The sequence below is a fragment of the Apostichopus japonicus genome, chromosome 3, assembly GCF_037975245.1.
Source record: "Apostichopus japonicus isolate 1M-3 chromosome 3, ASM3797524v1, whole genome shotgun sequence".
NCBI classification, from domain to species: domain Eukaryota; kingdom Metazoa; phylum Echinodermata; class Holothuroidea; order Aspidochirotida; family Stichopodidae; genus Apostichopus; species Apostichopus japonicus.
This window is the reverse complement of record NC_092563.1, coordinates 19,557,092-19,574,287: the sequence shown is the minus strand read 5'-3', so window position 1 is coordinate 19,574,287 and position 17,196 is coordinate 19,557,092. Positions and strand designations below refer to the sequence as shown.

At 35.2% G+C, this 17,196-nt stretch overlaps 2 protein-coding genes across 2 annotated transcripts in view; one reads left to right on the top strand and one right to left on the bottom strand.

Annotated features, from left to right (window-relative positions):
- Positions 1 to 13,704, top strand: part of LOC139965358 (uncharacterized) — a 32,846-nt gene extending 19,142 nt beyond the window's left edge. Inside the window, exons 3-8 of the mRNA XM_071967651.1 lie at positions 1,215 to 1,301; positions 2,558 to 2,706; positions 3,640 to 3,709; positions 5,983 to 6,122; positions 6,843 to 6,971; positions 7,878 to 13,704. Coding sequence (XP_071823752.1) covers positions 1,215 to 1,301; positions 2,558 to 2,706; positions 3,640 to 3,709; positions 5,983 to 6,122; positions 6,843 to 6,971; positions 7,878 to 8,025 — 723 coding nt within the window. The 3' untranslated portion in view covers positions 8,026 to 13,704. The remainder of the gene's footprint in view (positions 1 to 1,214; positions 1,302 to 2,557; positions 2,707 to 3,639; positions 3,710 to 5,982; positions 6,123 to 6,842; positions 6,972 to 7,877) is intronic.
- Positions 12,967 to 17,196, bottom strand: part of LOC139965357 (importin-4-like) — a 23,207-nt gene continuing 18,977 nt past the window's right edge. Inside the window, exons 24-25 of the mRNA XM_071967650.1 lie at positions 16,565 to 16,739; positions 12,967 to 15,528 (exon numbers count right to left, since the gene is read on the bottom strand). Coding sequence (XP_071823751.1) covers positions 15,395 to 15,528; positions 16,565 to 16,739 — 309 coding nt within the window. The 3' untranslated portion in view covers positions 12,967 to 15,394. The remainder of the gene's footprint in view (positions 15,529 to 16,564; positions 16,740 to 17,196) is intronic.

Here is a 17,196-nt window from a genome sequence, read left to right as displayed (position 1 = left end):
TAATTACAGTAAATGTGTACTCTGAACGATGCCTAGATCTCATCCCTGACTCGTCTACAGGACATGAAGGCTATCGGTTCCATTCATATTGGTATCCACTAAAAATAAAATTAATCTGTTTGTTCATTTTGGCTAATGACTATAATTATTTTAAAAAGCCACAGACTTATTCAAAATGTTATGTAATGCATAGTTACTGCACTTCTTGCTTACCTGTCTCCCTACAAACTAAGCACTCTTGCTGTACCATGTCTAGAGTGAATGGTACCCTTGTCGACATACACTGTAGGCTCTCTACGACCCGTTACTACCGGCCAAAGCACTGCAATGGACCTGGACGTGCCTTCAATTGTTTCTTTGAAATCAGCATAGTGTTCTTGTGAACCCTCCCCCACCCCTCCCCCTGGCCCCATCCATCACCTATCCTGATCCCTCCCCACCCCTCATCCCTGGCCCATCCATCACCTGTCCATACTGTAGTAATTTTTTGCATATTATAATAAAGCATTTTATGTTACATATTATATGACAGAACTACACTATATGTAGTTGAGTTGAGAGTTGGTCCAATTGGGCACTGATATACCTGTAGCCCCTGAGTTGGAAGTGGGTAAAATTGGGCACTGATATACCCGTACCCCCCTGAAATGGAAGTGGGTGAAATTGGGCACTATATATATTTGCGCCCCCCTGAAATGGAAGTGGGTGATATTGGGCACTGCTATACCTGAATTGGAAGTGGGAGAATTGGGCACTGATATACTGTACCCGTACCCCCTGAATCGAAAGTGGGTGAACCTGGCAGAAGTTCATGCTCACTCCCATTTAGTGGGAAGTAGGTCAATGACAGTAGGTGGTGATATGGTGCTAAACTGCAATACATGTAAAATAGTATGTACAGGTTCTTTGTTTGATTGTGCATCCACAATAGGCATAATAAGGACTGTATACTACAGTAGTTCTCTAATTGAGTCTTGTCTGAGCAAATAACTGAACAGCTAATTGACAATATATTTACTTTACATGTACAGTATGTTGATTTTTCCGCCCTTTCTGAACTCCATGAATGCTCTTAAATTCCAGAAAATATAATGTGATGAAATTGAAATGTAATAATCTACACTTGTCTTAAAGTGTATCTTATGTCTCACTTTAAATAAATTACATTTGGTCAATGTTCATTTACGTTTTGTTAAATTTGTTTTCTTCTACAGGTATTCAAACTTCATGTACAGAAAAATGCCAATGAGTCCTGGTTTATATTCCGTCGCTTTACAGACTTTGAGAGACTTAACAGTCAGGTAACGTTATCAGAAACCATCTTAGTATGGGCACATTATTTATTTTTTAAATAAATTAAGTGATTTTAATCAAAATTTCAGTTCAAGGTTAAAGTCTTCTATTGTCTGACTGCAGACTACAGTTGTTGTTGCCTCAGATTTAATCACAGATATTACTGAACGAGATGTTACTGGCACTGAGTTACTTACTTCACACACGTACAGCCAACTATCAGTAAAATCACACATGTATGGATAACATCTGCTGCACAGTTTAGCACAATAACCAATTTTAATTTGACTGTATATTGCCTCATTATTCCACAGTACTACTCTACTGTAGGTATTTGTAATGATGGTGCTATAAGATAAAGACATCATCTGTTTGCCTTGCCATGAGTCATGAAACCTCGAAACCCAACACAGTATGCATCAGTGTAATATTAAAATGCCTCATAGAGCTGTATTAACCTCTCTCTTTCTTTGGCTGGATAGAACATAACCAGATACTTTACATTCATGTGGCAGTGTGGTCAATACGTTAATGTTTTCAGAGGTCTTGCATTTAGATGTTGGGGGAATGTTTCTTTTTATTTTGAGGGGGGAGGGTTCTTATTGTGGCCTACAGTAAATAAGTTTACATGACATCAAGATACGGCACATATGAATATAAATAATTATTCTCTGGATAAATATACCTGTTATAAAATGAAATTTTTAAAAGAAATAGATGGAAATTTGCCTTTGGTACTGTATGTTTTTTTCTTCTTTTCTTTTCCCTGTATATCGAAAGAAGTCAATTATATAGATTTAAGATAAAGAATATTCAATCTTCATTAATCCCCAAGTCACACTGTATTGTATGTTCTACATACAGTGTATATATATCATCAATTTATAATTTGGTCACTGTGATTTGGCAGTTTCCTGCATGGTAATGCTTGAAATGTTAAAAGAGAAATTAATTTGTGCTAAGTATAGTTCATTTAACATTTACTGTATAACAAAATAGAAAAACAAAGCAGAAGAATCAAATGCCCCCCCCCCCCCCAAACAGAACCCTTCATGTATATATCTTATCCACTATATGCCCATACCACACTTCAGCTTTGCCTTTTGTTCGCTTTAGCTTCCTGCCTACCACCCCCCCCCCCCCACTTTGCAGTCCTTCCACTATGTGTTGTTATTTTTTGTTTTTTCCACAGCTTAATAAATCAGTGTCCCTCACTTAATGTTAGAACAATGTTGGAATATCATTTTCTGTGTTCTCTCAACAGCTTGCCTATCTCTTTCCAAACTTTCGTCTTGCCCTCCCACCCAAGAAGTGGTTCGGGAATAACTTTGATCCCATGTTCCTGGAGGACAGGCAGTTGGGTCTTCAAGCTTTCCTCAATAATATTTGTGGACATAAAGACATTGTTATCAGGTACATAGTAGATGAAATTTGTCTTAAATTAATTCAGTTAATCAGGTTGTTTGATAACGTTATTCAACTAAAATCATTCCATGTATAGTCCTTTGTGTGGGGGTGTCTTGGCTCTTTTAACAGGAGGATTTCATATACAGTATGTGAAAAAAATTAATGGACAATTGTGCACTTTAGAATCTGAATCTGGAATGGTTGTACTTCTGGTAGAGGAGGGGGAGGGGGTGTGGGGGAGCTGATGGATCTTGAAGTAGGGAGACATAGGGGTGCAATTTTAGAAGTTACCAATTTCAGAAGAGTATGGTACGTATAAAATTTGCAAAGTGTGACAGTAGAGAGGAAAACGTATTTTTGTTCACTGATAAATATCAAAATAGGAGACCTACCAAGGTAATTGGTGAAATTTCTATCCAAAGGAGAAATTCACTACCCATGATGTAATACAGTATTTATGCTCTTGATTGATCACCTCCACCTCCCACCCCCCTCCCCCCCCCAAAAAAAAAACAAAGCAACCATTAATGGATAAATAAAGTACTGAAATACAGTAGCATCAAGTTGGTTTTGAAAGTGATATTTATGATCTAAGCAGAGCTGACAAAAGTCTTCTTCAAGTTTGCTCTCTGTACATTTTGATTAGCCAAAACAATTAACATAGATACTTCAGAGTGCCACTAATTAATGTTTCCTTTACTTACATGTAGTTAGATGGTGATAACAGATGTTGCTCATAAAATGTGAAGGCTTTTATGTGAAGAATTTTATATCTTATTTTAATGTGTTTTGTTTTTCCAAAATGAAATTTAGCTGAAGGGACATAAACAGCTTTCTAACAGCTTATAAAATGATATAAATTTGTATGTTATTGTTTCCACTAACTTACAACATTTTGACTGATTATAAAACGTTTGAATTTTCCTTACACTCCTATAGCGACTGCGTTCGGGAGTTCCTCTGTGTTGATGACCCCCCAGGACCGCACGACAGCCTAGAAGAGAGCAGAGTAAGAAATCATATATTAGATCATTATAGGATCTGGATTCTGCACATTTTTACTTCAATGGCAAAGCAAACTAGAGTTAATCTAATTCAAGATTGTAAGCAGACTTCTGGTGAAGCCTTTTAGATGCAACTTACCATATATATGTCTGCTGGAGGGGACAGTGAGTGCATTGTGTATGCTATTTATTGGCACTGATTGAATTGTGGTGGGATTTGAAATTTTTTAATTTTATCAGAGGTGGCTAAAAGAGTATCTTGTGGCAAGGATGGTTCAAATCATGTCAAGTGTTTAGATGTTTCAATGTCTGTTAGAGCTGTTAGCGGTATCTACTGTATATAGGTAAATGTTCAGTGGGTGGCAAACATGTATAAACTGCTGTGGAATTGTCAGAAGTAGCACCATCAGTACAGTAGATATCAGAGATGAAGGTTGTTGGGAGGGCAGGGGGAGAAGAAGGAGGATGGACATTCAAGAGTAAACACCAATATTTACTGAAGATAATTATTTAAACCAATAATTAAATTACTGGTCATGGTAGTTATGACTGACTCTTCAGAGACTAGCAAAGTGTGTCTGATAACATTCCTTGTTTTGAAGCACAAATAGTGTTGACTCTTGTACATACTGTATGTCTACATGTTATGTTGATTTCATACTGTTGTGTAACTCCGAACAAGCTATTCACACAAAACTGGATACGCCTCAACCTCTAAGCCAAGAGATCTATGTCGTTTTCCACCACTTTTACAACTCTCTGTAATGTATTATAACACATACATCGGTAAGCCATCGTAGTTAATTTTGTGTCCCTCAAATGTTGTCATGATGACCATCGTAATCATTGATGGACCTTGAAAAGTATTTGCTCAATTTCATTTTTCCCTGCTGGGATTTGGATGGATGATACGTAGATGCAACAGATTATGTGTCCTTGTCTCCTCAAAGACACTCTGTCCTACTGTATACTATCAAATATCAGTTAACTGCATGCTTACAAAAATTAATATATAACTTGACCACTTTACAATATAACACATAGTTGCATTTTAATGTATGCTTTAGTGTGCCAGAAAATCATTTACGGTAGATTGAAATTTGCAGCTATATATGTACTAAGGTTTTAACCAGCAGGCATCTAGGCCAGGTATATCAGTGACCAATAATTTCACGATTATGCTGCTCGCATATCATGCTGGGAATTTTTCATAGCTTCGGGTGCCTGTTAATTGGACCTCAGAAGGGTATCAATTTTACAGGAAATATGTGATTTTTAATATTTGATTGAAACAGTAGGAGCAAAAGAATTCAATACATTTGGTTCTATAGAGGCCTGAAAAAAATTGATTTTCTAAATTTAAGCTATAAAAACGCTCAAGTTTTGGTGTGACAACACAATAGTGTGTGTATGTAATGTACCAATACTGTACATACAGTGCAAATCAATTTATTTCCTTGAAAGGTTGCCAATAGGTGTTTATACTTTAACTTTAAGTTATGGAATTGTTAAGAAGATAAACAGTCTGGCAGTAAGACTTTGTTGATGTTTAACCTTGGGATTACATGGAGGCTCTTTTCCATTATTTGTGCGTTGTTTGTTTTGGTTGTCTGCCAACAGTAATATATGGTTGAAATATGTGAGTATTTAATCCCTAACAAAAAGAACTCCATGTTTGATGTATACAGCATACAAAGAACTCCCTTCACTAACTGTACTGTACTTTATAAACTACTGTAGAACTTCACAACAATTTATGAGCACTTCCAGGTTAAATATCCTTGGACAGTGATGAAATAACAGTAGCTACTGTTAGAGGGATTTTAATGGCATAAGTTAAGTCCCCTCTTCCACTAGTCTACCCTCCCCCCCCCCCCCTCATGAAAAAGGAAGACATTTCCATCATAATATAAACTGAATAAGGACTGAGAATATATCAATCCAACAAATTAGATTTTGTAGTTTGAATTTACTTTGGGAATATTTTATTCCCAAAGTAAATCTTTCCCAAAAGCGAAATAAATTGAAGACATTTTACCCTCCTCTTCCCCCCCCTTCCCTCCCCTCACATCCCATCCCCACTCACAGCATCCCACTTGATTAGTTTAGGTTTATACTGTAGAGTCTGTGTAACATTCTGTGCCATTCTTAATCCTGTGGTTCTATTGCCTTGTTAGTTATATAATTTATGTACTACTTGTTTGAAGTTTATTCCTCTTTAGAGTTCCGTCACACTGTTATTACTTTCGTTGTTTTTAATTGTTCTTTCCTCATGCAGGCACTTTGCGAGTCCTTGGAAGAAACAGTTTACAACTTGAAGAGAGAAGTGGCTGAGAGGGACAGAAAGATTGTAACGCTGACAGAAGAACTGTCCAATGCCACGAGGAGAATTGAGTCTCTCACCATGCAGCAGATGATGTAAGAATGGCTTTCAAAATTTAAAAAGAAAAAAAAAACAAAGAATGCTAAGAACGTCACCGCCTATGACGTTCAAAAATATGTCTGAACTACCCGTGTAAAATATAGCTACAGTTTCAATAACAGAATGTGTCCATGTGATTCCAGAATGAAATATTACTTCTTAATTCTTGAACAATGACTTTTACATCCATAAAATTCCCCCCCCCCCCAAAAAAAAAAAATTCAACTTCAATATTCATTTTGACCACAATTATGGTACAAATTTGACAAACTGGTGATGAATGTATTCAATCTAATTAGTCTCATCATCCTGTGGAATTTGTTACATGTGGTTTGTGGTCTTCTCCCTCCTCTCACTGTGACCTTGATTTCATTCCCAACTCTTTCAAGTTCCACCATCACTGTGTTTTTATGATCTTCATCTGTTCCGCATCACATTTTCTCAACCTACCTATTGTTGATATTTTCATTGTTTAGTTCATTTTCTCAACCTATTGTTGATATTTTCATTGTTTAGTCCATTTTCTCAACCTATTGTTTATAGTTTCATTGTTTAGTCCATTTTCTCAACCTATTGTTTATATTTTCATTGGTTAGTCCATTTTCTCAACCTATTGTTTATATTTTCATTGTTTAGTCCATTTTCTAAACCTATTGTTTATATTTTCATTGTTTAGTCCATTTTCTCAACCTATTGTTTATATTCTCATTGTTTAGTCCCAACGACAGAGTCCTTCCAGTGTCGCCCAACGGCAGCGATTCCACAGACATGGACAGACAGTCCTGTGCAGAAGCTGACCAGCAAGATTACTCACCAGAACAAGAAGAACAACCAATCGTACCCAGGTAAATTGATCATGTGATCCAACATTGATACACATCCATAAAATTGTCATCTTGTTGTAGCTTATCACTCCTCCCTGTCTGAGTGGTACCGCCTTCGATATCAATATTGCCCATTCAAACAAACATTCCCTAAAACTGAAGTATTTTAAAGTAATCTTACACACACTTTAGCCTCTGAAGAAGATCCTGCTAGGATCAAAACGCCAGGCCAACTTACTTTTACACACCTAATCTTTATACACACAGTAGAAACATTGTGTTCAAGAAGGACTGTAATATTTAATTTTGATAAAGTTGTCCACTGCTAAAGCAGCAGTTAGCAGAGCAGGTCATCTTTTGATAACACACAGTTTTTAATAAATTACATTTAAAAGTCATCAAAAGATCATTAATCAAAGTGACTGAACAACCTAGTCTAGCACATAGAACACATGTGGCTCCTCCTTCTTCAAGTCGAAATCAACTAAAACTGAACATTCTAAAATCAGTGACCTTCTTTGTACGTGGTAATGTTGACATGTTATCATTATTCAGTTTTGCATTAGATTGTTGTTGATAAGTAGTTTTTAATGCTGAAAATTTTTATCAAATTCCAAGGTTTCTTTATATGTGATTCCATATAAGCCTGTGTAAGATTGTGTACTTCTTACCTCCCATACCTATCTCTGCTGTGCAAACACACTGATATGCTGCTCTCTGCATATTGCAATAAATCGCTAACATTAAAGCATATCACCAGATGACACTTACATTCACCATTCTGTTATTATAGCAATTTATCAGATGATATTCCGGTCATCACCATAGTTACACTGCCAATGTACATTACCTGACCATCATCATCACTGTGTTGATAACATCTAGACTTTTAATTACTTTATTTACCCCTCCCTTTGTTATTTTTAGTTTCAGTGATGACAAAGGTGAGCCTGCAATAGAAACAACCAAAGAGGAGAGTCCTCCTGTATTTACATCCATTCCATTGGACAAATCTGCTTCAGACACCAAAGATGCACCAATCATCTCCCCATCGGAGGTCATACAGGTCACATGACTCATGGGGTAGGGTGCATGATGCTTTATTAAGCCACCTTCTTGCTTTGCCCGATACCTGATGAACTTCAGCCTGTGTCGGAAATGTTGCCACCAAATAGTTGCAGTAATGCAGTGGAGTACTGTCGAGGTAATTAAGTCCTTGCGACCTTAAAGGACAGTATTAACTTTCACTAGACAGTGAAAGTGTTTATGTTATTCCTTTTTACCTTTTCAAAAGTGAAACCATTTCTTCAGTTGAAAGTTTGAACCTGGGAACGGATATACGCTCTGTTGCCAGGGCTTGCCAAACAGTCCGTTTCTTGTTGGAAATAATATTGAGAGTTCTCCCCCAGCAAAGGTTGGCCTCTTGCCAAACCATGATTGTTATGTAAAAACAAAGTTCAGTGGATAGTACAAAACAAACATGATATAGCCTGCCACATTGATTTTATTTAAAGCAGCTGGTTGTCTTGGAAACATAACATCTTAAGCCATATGACACATCATTTTTTATCACTTTCAAATCAGACTTTGTCTGTACCCTCTTCAATCCTTGTATTACAGATGGGCCAAAGTTCATTATTGCATGTGAGACAAGTGGACTTAAAATTCATTATCATTTCAGGCTTAATGTTCAGCTCATCAGCTACATAGTTGTGTCGTTTTGGGGTGATAAGAAAATTTTCAAGACTGTTATACGTTAAAATCACACTATTTCCTTCTCAGAATCTGGTGGCGTTTTAAACGTAATTCTTAAAATGTAACAACCTGGTTTAAAGAAGGTATTTTTTAAAGGGCATTTAGATTAACTTTCTGTACAGTGATTGATAAATACAATTGCTGGATACTAGCATGTTGGTATTAGTACTGCTGTTACTTATTGCCAGGCCAATCCCAACTGGAGAGCTAATTCACTCAATAACTACAGAAGATCAAGGCCATTGTTATTTAAGGGTGATTTTGACATTATCAATGGTCAGTTCTGGTAGAGAGAAACTGGTTTATTTGTTTATAAGGTCTACAGTAGACTGGTATGAATATGTCACCTTTAAAATAACATTAATTGGATTGACCAAATATGGCTAGTTAATACTGAACTATGGATGAATACCAAAGAATATTCTATTTTTTTTAAATGTTTTTTTGTAGTCGTTCCTCATCTACAGGTTGACTGGGTTATTAACAGTTTAGATATAAAGTTTGTAAAGAGAAAAGTTCAAAATTGAATTGACGATCTTCATCTAAAAGGGCAGTAGTGTATGTTGAGCATCTAATATTGCGCGATACATTCTAAAAACTCACATCCACCAAAGTAACCCAATGTTACCTCTAGATCTATAAAGCGATATTCAACTGTTTGATTTATTAGTTTTTAGTTATTTGACATCTCAGAAAGAGAACAGTTGATGAAACTACTGTAAGCTTCATAGTTAATCTACCATTTTGACTTGAATTAAATAAAAGTAATAAGAAGCAAAAAGGAAAAACAGGAGACAAAATGCCAAGTATGAGATGGAGGAACTGATTGCTAAAGAAGTTAACAAATTTATTAGTAGTGACATAAAAAGAGAAGATAATATATCTTCATTCTGAAAAAGTGAGAGAAATAAAGGCGTTTTCTTTCTCTAAAAAAAAAGGATATATTCTGCAAATACTGTAATTTTTGGAGGGAATAAACCAGCAAAGACTGGAGTTTCACAAGTTTTTTGTTAGCTCTTTGGAGTAAAATTTGTTTTTTTGTTTGTTCCATTTATTTCAGCTTCAACATTCCCTAGTTTCCCACAATATTAATCCTGCCTACTTTTAACCACCACATTAATCGCCTCACATTGGACAATTTCTTTCTGATGAATACTTATCACCTACTTCAGTTAGCAATTCAATTTAATTTAAACAAGCTAAATTATCAGGTCATTTAATTGTTAAACTCTTGTTAACTAACTTGTAAACTCTTTTAAACTTCACCTTTCGAGATTTCACTTTCTAGTTATAAAATATTATTCCAGGGCAAACTGATGTGAGGTGTATAGAATTAACTTTGAATTTTCTGTTTAATATTGTTTTGTTTTTTGTGAAGTTGAACAGTTTGATATTGTTTATTTGGATTAAGTATGGTGGACAGCAATGTGTGTAACTCTGTTATTCTTCATCCAATTGATGACAGGAATATAAGACAGAAGCCTAGAAGTAAACTTTGATGTTTGGCATGGCATTAATTATTTTCATTGAGGCTTCAAAATTATTTACGTGAAACTGTACCAGTGGCATATCTGTGGCATATACTGTTGCACAACTACCAAATGCAAGAGCAATGAAGCTACTACATTAATTTTTATATTATTATTTTTTAGGCCTTTAAAAGTAATTTTGTTTATGATGTAAGGCCTCAATATGATAGATTAGTTTTTAGCAGACAATTAAGCCATCAAATTTCTTTAATCTAAACACATTATAGTTCAATCTTTGAGTTGCTGGTTAAATGAGACTACAAGCCAGTAATTAAAAAAAAAGAAATGTTTTAAAGTAACATGATCTGTTTTGTAATGTGCAAACAAATCTTGTATTGTTAAATATCCATAATTTGCTTGCTGATTTAATTTGAATTCCAATCTTAAGTCACAAGATCTCGCTATTTTATAGAAAAAGACTTGTTCCAGGTCAACAGCAACTCTGCTAATCTTAATCTTAATACTCGGTTTAGATATTGACATCAAGCTGGGTTTTTTTTAATATTTTTTTATCCTGCCTTGAACTTGGGAAAGCTACTGTATCTTCTTTAGCACTGTGCAAAATTTTGAAAATAATTCCATATTTGTCTGTTTTTTTTTTAAATTTTTGAACGATCATCATTTATGCCTTTAACATTTTCGATTACTCATGTGATATTTGAAAATTTTTAATTTTCAGATGAATGTAAGGGATAATGTTTCCTTTCTTGATTTTTTAGTTTTTGTTGTTGAGGCAATACCAAACATTTTGACTATTTGATAAAGAAGTTTTGAATATTAATATATAATAATATTATTAACGCTTTAGTCTAATCAAACTTTTATAAATCCTCAGTGATTTATATTAATCCTCAGTGTTTATAATTCTATTTTCAATTGCATTTACCCGAAGGGTCCATTGTTTTGAAAATTTAAAAATTTTTTAAAAGTAGAGCAGCAATGTTTGATTTTACATGTGACCAGATCTTGTTTTCTTTTCTGCTAAAACTCAATTGTCTGTCAAAGCCGCTGTGAATGTTGTCCAGTGGCGAGTGCAAACGTCCCATCCGTAAAAAAAGGGAAATTTGCATCTTTTTTTTTGTACCTCATTCATGGTTCCATCTTAGTTTATCTCACACATTGTGCTTATCTTATGTTTGGTGTAGATATAAGATCAAAGATATTGATGTACACTTACAGTAGTAGTCGGATGGAAAGTTTTTAAACAACTGACCATGTATCACCGTATTAAATGCAAAACTAATTAATTAATTAACCTGTCATTGTAATGTATGACTTAGCCCTGCCATATAGTCCTGAAAAGACTACCTTCATGCAGATTAAATTTATCTCCATCTTCCCAGTCAGGGGTGTCTGATTATCTTGTTAAATACATATTTTCACTCTAAATTTTAGCTTTGATTTCTAAAGGAAGTTACTATTGTCCTGTGCGTTTATATGTGCACAGACATGATGCTTTTCATTTGATGTTAACAAGTTTAACAGTTATCTCATTCCGTTTCTTTCTCATCAATTATTGAGAGATTCCAAAAGCCTCGCCTACTAAAAGGCAACAGGATGAAGGGCTAGATTTCGAATGAAGTTCTTTGAGTGTCATTAGAAAGTGAAGTCATTAGAAAGTGAAGTGTCATTAAAAAGTTCATATCATGGTCAATCAAAGACTTAGTTCAAATGCTTTGTTACATTGTTCATAGAATGTAAGATTTCTCTCTCTAGAATCAAAAGCAGCAATACAGCAAAGACAAAAATATGTTTTCTTCAAAGTTTTGCCATCGATACAAAATGACAAAAGAGAAATTTGCAAACTAAATGAGAGACTTGTTGACCTTCTGAGACAGTGAAAGAAGTAATGAAGGTGAAATGTTTGAATGAAAGGAAAAGCCATGGATGTATACTTGCTGAATGTGAAAATCATTGATGACAGTAACAAAAGAACATACTCAAAAATTGTAATCTCAGTAAGTCAGCTAAATGGCTTCTAAATATTAAGCATTTGGTAGATATGATTTCTTCACGCCCCCCCTAAAAAAAATCTTCCTCATGTCCTTGGTGAAGACCCTCTTTGATGTGCCAACATTGTGAGTTCCTCGTGAAGAGTGGAATCTGTGCTTTAAACAAAACTCATGAATTCTTGTTCACTATCAGGGTTAGCTCTGTGAGTCATTATTCTGAAGTTAACGAAAGTGCTTTCATAATAACTAGTCTCCAGTTTGCTTTACGTTTTCTGTGTATGAGACAGCCAAAAAACCAAATGATATTTAATTATTTTTGAGATACAACTGAAATGTAACATAATTATGTACACATTTTGAACATGTACAATTTAGTTTAGTATCTGAGTATTAAACACATATTCATGGGTAAAATTTTAGTTTAAATGATCCAGTTGCTATATTTTTTGTCACTAGTGAAATGCATGATGTTGAGATTATGTGTTATTTTATTGCAGTGCTAATTCCATTCTAATTGTATCTCCTTTTCAGAGTTAATTTGCAATTATCTGTTAAATCCCTCAAAATCAATGATCTTGTTTAGATTTTATTTGAGATGTTTCAAGTCTTATCTTGGTTAAATACCTATAAAGATGTATTGCTGTGAATGTAGAGAAGATTAAACCTCATTTACATTTGGTATTGTTCTCACCATGTATGTGAATTCCTTATCATATCAGTTAACTAATGTTTTTTTTTTTAAATACAATCGTCCCTAACATGCATTAGCAGGCCTAATCCTGTGTGTGTAATGAAAATAAGTTCCATCTATAAAATCAAACTGTTGACCTATGTGTAGTGATCAACTCTTTTGTATGTAATCATGCAGCAGGTAACGATTCTGAGCAGGACTGAAGGGGGGGGTGGGGGGGGCTACAGTCCCAGGACATATAGAGGGAGGGAGCATGGGGGAATGGCATACAACATAATGTATTCTCATTTTCATGATATACTTCATACAGGGAATTAACACCGTTGTGATCATTCATGGTGTTTTACTCAGTATCTTCAATCTTGCCAAGGGATGTAACGTTGAGAATGTTACACTTTACTTGTGTTGCACTTCTTAACAATCAACACTATTAATGGGGATACTGAAGCATTTAACATGTGTGTGTCATCGGGGATGGGGGGGGGGGTTGTTATCATCAATGGATATTTTGCCTGCTTTTGAAGGGCTCTAATCCCTCCATATTTTAAAAATGATACTTTTTGTTTTGTAGTTGAAAGAAGAAAAATTTGTAAAAAACTTGTTGCATACAGTGGTCCATTCTAAAGATGCTTGTTTGCAATTCAGTGCTAATTTTGATGTTACATTATTACATTTTCTGCGTTAATTCCTGGACATTTTAAACATGTCATTTTTTTTTTTAAGCATTGATTTTTCTTACTGATAAATGAGAATAAAGGAGACCGAAAACCTGTTTCTGGTAAAAGATGCCAGTGTATATAGATATAATAAAGTGCAATTACATTACACTTTTTCATCTTCTTTCATTCCAATTTTTCGAGTCTTTTGAGTATATCGTACATGGACTCCACATAGACACCTCCACCACCTACGCAACTTTCCTCGTGAAATAAACAGAAGTATAAAACTGATATATCCTAATATTTAAAACTTTTCAACTTAAAGAAGACTTTTCAAGTCTTTTCAAGACTTTTCAAGTTAAAGAAGAAGCAATGCCAACCATCATCATTAGCCTGTCCTGTGTGTTAAAGATGCTTGTATGAGCCAAGAAAAAATCTGTGGATCTGGAAGATATCATAGATTTAATGACAAGACTGGAGGCTTGAGTAAGTTTAAATATATGATCTGTGTCAGCTCTGCTTGACTTGTTTCTGTCTTTCTTAGAAGTCTAGCCAATTCTAAAAGATACTGAAGCTTTTAATACAGGCATTTAATACAGGCATTTTTACCCAGACCTCTAAATTTGGGCTAAGTTACTGGCTAAATGCCAGTGGAGTTTGCCATGTGCCAGTAGGGAAAAAGAAAGCTGGCAATTCTTTGTCACCTGACATTAAGTGCTTTACCACGTGTTAAGTAGGTTAATAATGATCAGTCAAAGAATCAACATGATTTCTGTACCTAACATAAGCACTGTATTCTTGCTTATTATCAGCAAATATTACTGAGCTGCTCTCAAAAGTTGCAGGTACAGTAAACTGATGTGTTTTGTCATTCAGAGAAATGTATGGGAGGACTTGAGTTTAGGGCTAGTAGAATTGTTTTAAGTACTAGCATGTTTTAGCAAGTGGATTTTAAAGTTAAAACATTCCTGGCCTGTTATATTTGCTGTTCAACACTGTTTACATTAACTGTTCAACATTGTTAACATTCACTATTGAACACTGTTTATGCTCACTTTCAACACTATTACATTCACTGTTCAACACTGTTTACATTCACTGTTCAACACTGTTTACATCCAATGTTCAAAACTGTTTATGCTCTCTGTGTCTGTTTACATCCACTGTTCAACACTGTTTTAACATTCACTGTTCAACACTGTTTACATTCACTGTTCAACACTGTTTATATTCTCTGTTCAACACTGTTTACATTCATTGTTCACTGTTTATTCTCACTGTTCAACACTGTTTATGCTCACTGTTCAACACTGTTTACAGCCACTGTTCAACACTGTTAACATTCACTGTTCAACACTGTTTACAGCCACTGTTTACATTCTCCTTGGAACTATGAAAAGAAAAACCAAGGAAAAGTCAAAGGCTTCTACCTCCTTGTGGGACTTTGACATCATAAATCAGCAAACCGGCAGCCACCTGACACTACCTCAAATCTATTAATATCTCCCAACCAGAGCAAGAGTTTTGCTATCTTTCTCTTGGGAGTTTTTAATCGCAAACAACCGTATTATTTAAAGTAACAGTGATGGTTGGGTTTATGTTTACAATGTAAACATCAAGGAACTTTGTAGATAGAGGACTTCTTCTAACAACATTTGTTTATTGTGTCAGACTTGGACAAAGCAGTGACTAAAGTCATCATTCTTGTATCAGCATTTCAGAAGAAAAGTGTAAAAACATGATCTCCATTTATTCCTTTGAGTCTTTCTTCTTTAAATCTGTAATCTGCAGATATTCTCAAAAACATTCTTCAAAGTTGCTCAGAGATGACAGGCATGGATGCCAAGAGTTAGTAAATTCAACCAGTTGCATTGACGACCTGAGTGAGATATTCCTTCTGGTCAGGGGTCAATGAATTGACGAATAAATTAAACGGTTGTTCGTGCAGACTTCCCACGGATTTGATGGTACTGACCATGATCTGTCTCGTTCCTGAAAAAGAAGAGAGGAAAAGACCTTTTTGTTGTATTTATTTATCTTTCTTTCTCCCAAATAGTAAAAGAAACTGTGACAAGTTTGATGAAAGTTGATACTTAAAGGTATTTATGCATTTGAGACTTAACATAAACAAGAAAGTAACAGTTAAGACAATATTAGCATGGAAGAACTTGGCAACCAAAGGAGTATAACAAAAGGAAATTGACTCAACACAGCTGTGATTGAACCTGTAAATATATATTTATTTCTGTCGTTGGGAGGGAGGGAGGGGATTGGGAATATATCTTTGTACTTTCAGGTAGTTCCATGTCAATCTTTGTGATTTAATTTTCCTTTCTTCATTTCCAAATCTTTAAACTGCTAATGCATCAAAACCTGAAAGTTGGAACTGAAAGTGTAGTTAATCACTTTACACATGTCCTCTAGCTAAAGTTCTTGGCACACAATCATAGAGGTCATACAGAGGTCACTGTCACAACTACAGTATATCCATGGACAAAGGTCAAAGGGGTGTAAGGCAGCTGAGTAAAGGACTCACATTGCTCCAGTATCAGGCTGGATGCAAACCATTTCAGACGAGGAACCATAAACTTTTCTCCTTCCATCTCCTACCAACGCCCCATCCCTCTGCCTTTGTTATGCTTCCTCTCTTCCACCAATTTCATTCTCTTCTACCCTCCCTTGCCTAGTCATCCACTTCTCCCCCTCCCCAAACACTATAGTTTCTATAAATACTTCACACATTCTAGCAAGGCATCATAAATGGTTGATATTAACAACTTTTACAATAGCCAACTTCATTGATCTGATAAACCTGGGATTATTCTGAAATTTTATAAAAGGCCTTATGTAACATTTGTTACATAACACATGATGCTTTCAATGTTGGGTAAGCCCCCCTCAAGAAAAAAACATATATATATAGCACGGTCACCTTAGATTACTTTAGTAGGATCTAAAAGAAAGTTTTTGTTTAAACGGTTTTTGAATCCCTCTTCAACAATATGCAGATATTTGACTATTTACTAACCGTCGCTAATAGTCTGATGTTGCATGACTTCAACAAAGAGGGACAGAATCCTCGGAAGGTTCACTATTGCTTCACTTTGTCCTTCTTGGATGAGATGGGCCAGGCAAGGATAGACGGTATCGTTTTCTTCCACGTCCTTCTTCAGGGGCAGTTTGTCCAGAAGAGTGGGTAAGACCTGACAGTTTAATGCACCAAAATTGAATTAGAAATGGGTTGAAATACATCAAAATTAATATTTATTTGTACAACTGTTAACCCCTCACCCCCCCCCCCCCCCCTCACCCTCATTGCAAAAGAAAAATATGGAAAATCAGATTAGGAGACATTTTTCTCTGAAAGTTAACCTGGAAACACAATAAATAGGTACAAAAGATTTAAGGAGATAAACCACAAGCCAACAAAGGCCATAATCTGCAAAGGATAAGAAGTTTAAGATTCTAAATTAAGCAACTTCCAGCATGTCTTGGGACAATGAAACATTTACACTGTTGATAAAGCAGACAAACTGAATACATTTATTTGAGAAGTTACAAAAGTTTGGAAGTTATTTGCTACCAACGAAACTTTATCATTAATGGCTTCAGTTGGTAAAACCTATAAACTTCTTTTTGGCTGTCGTGAAGAATAATGAA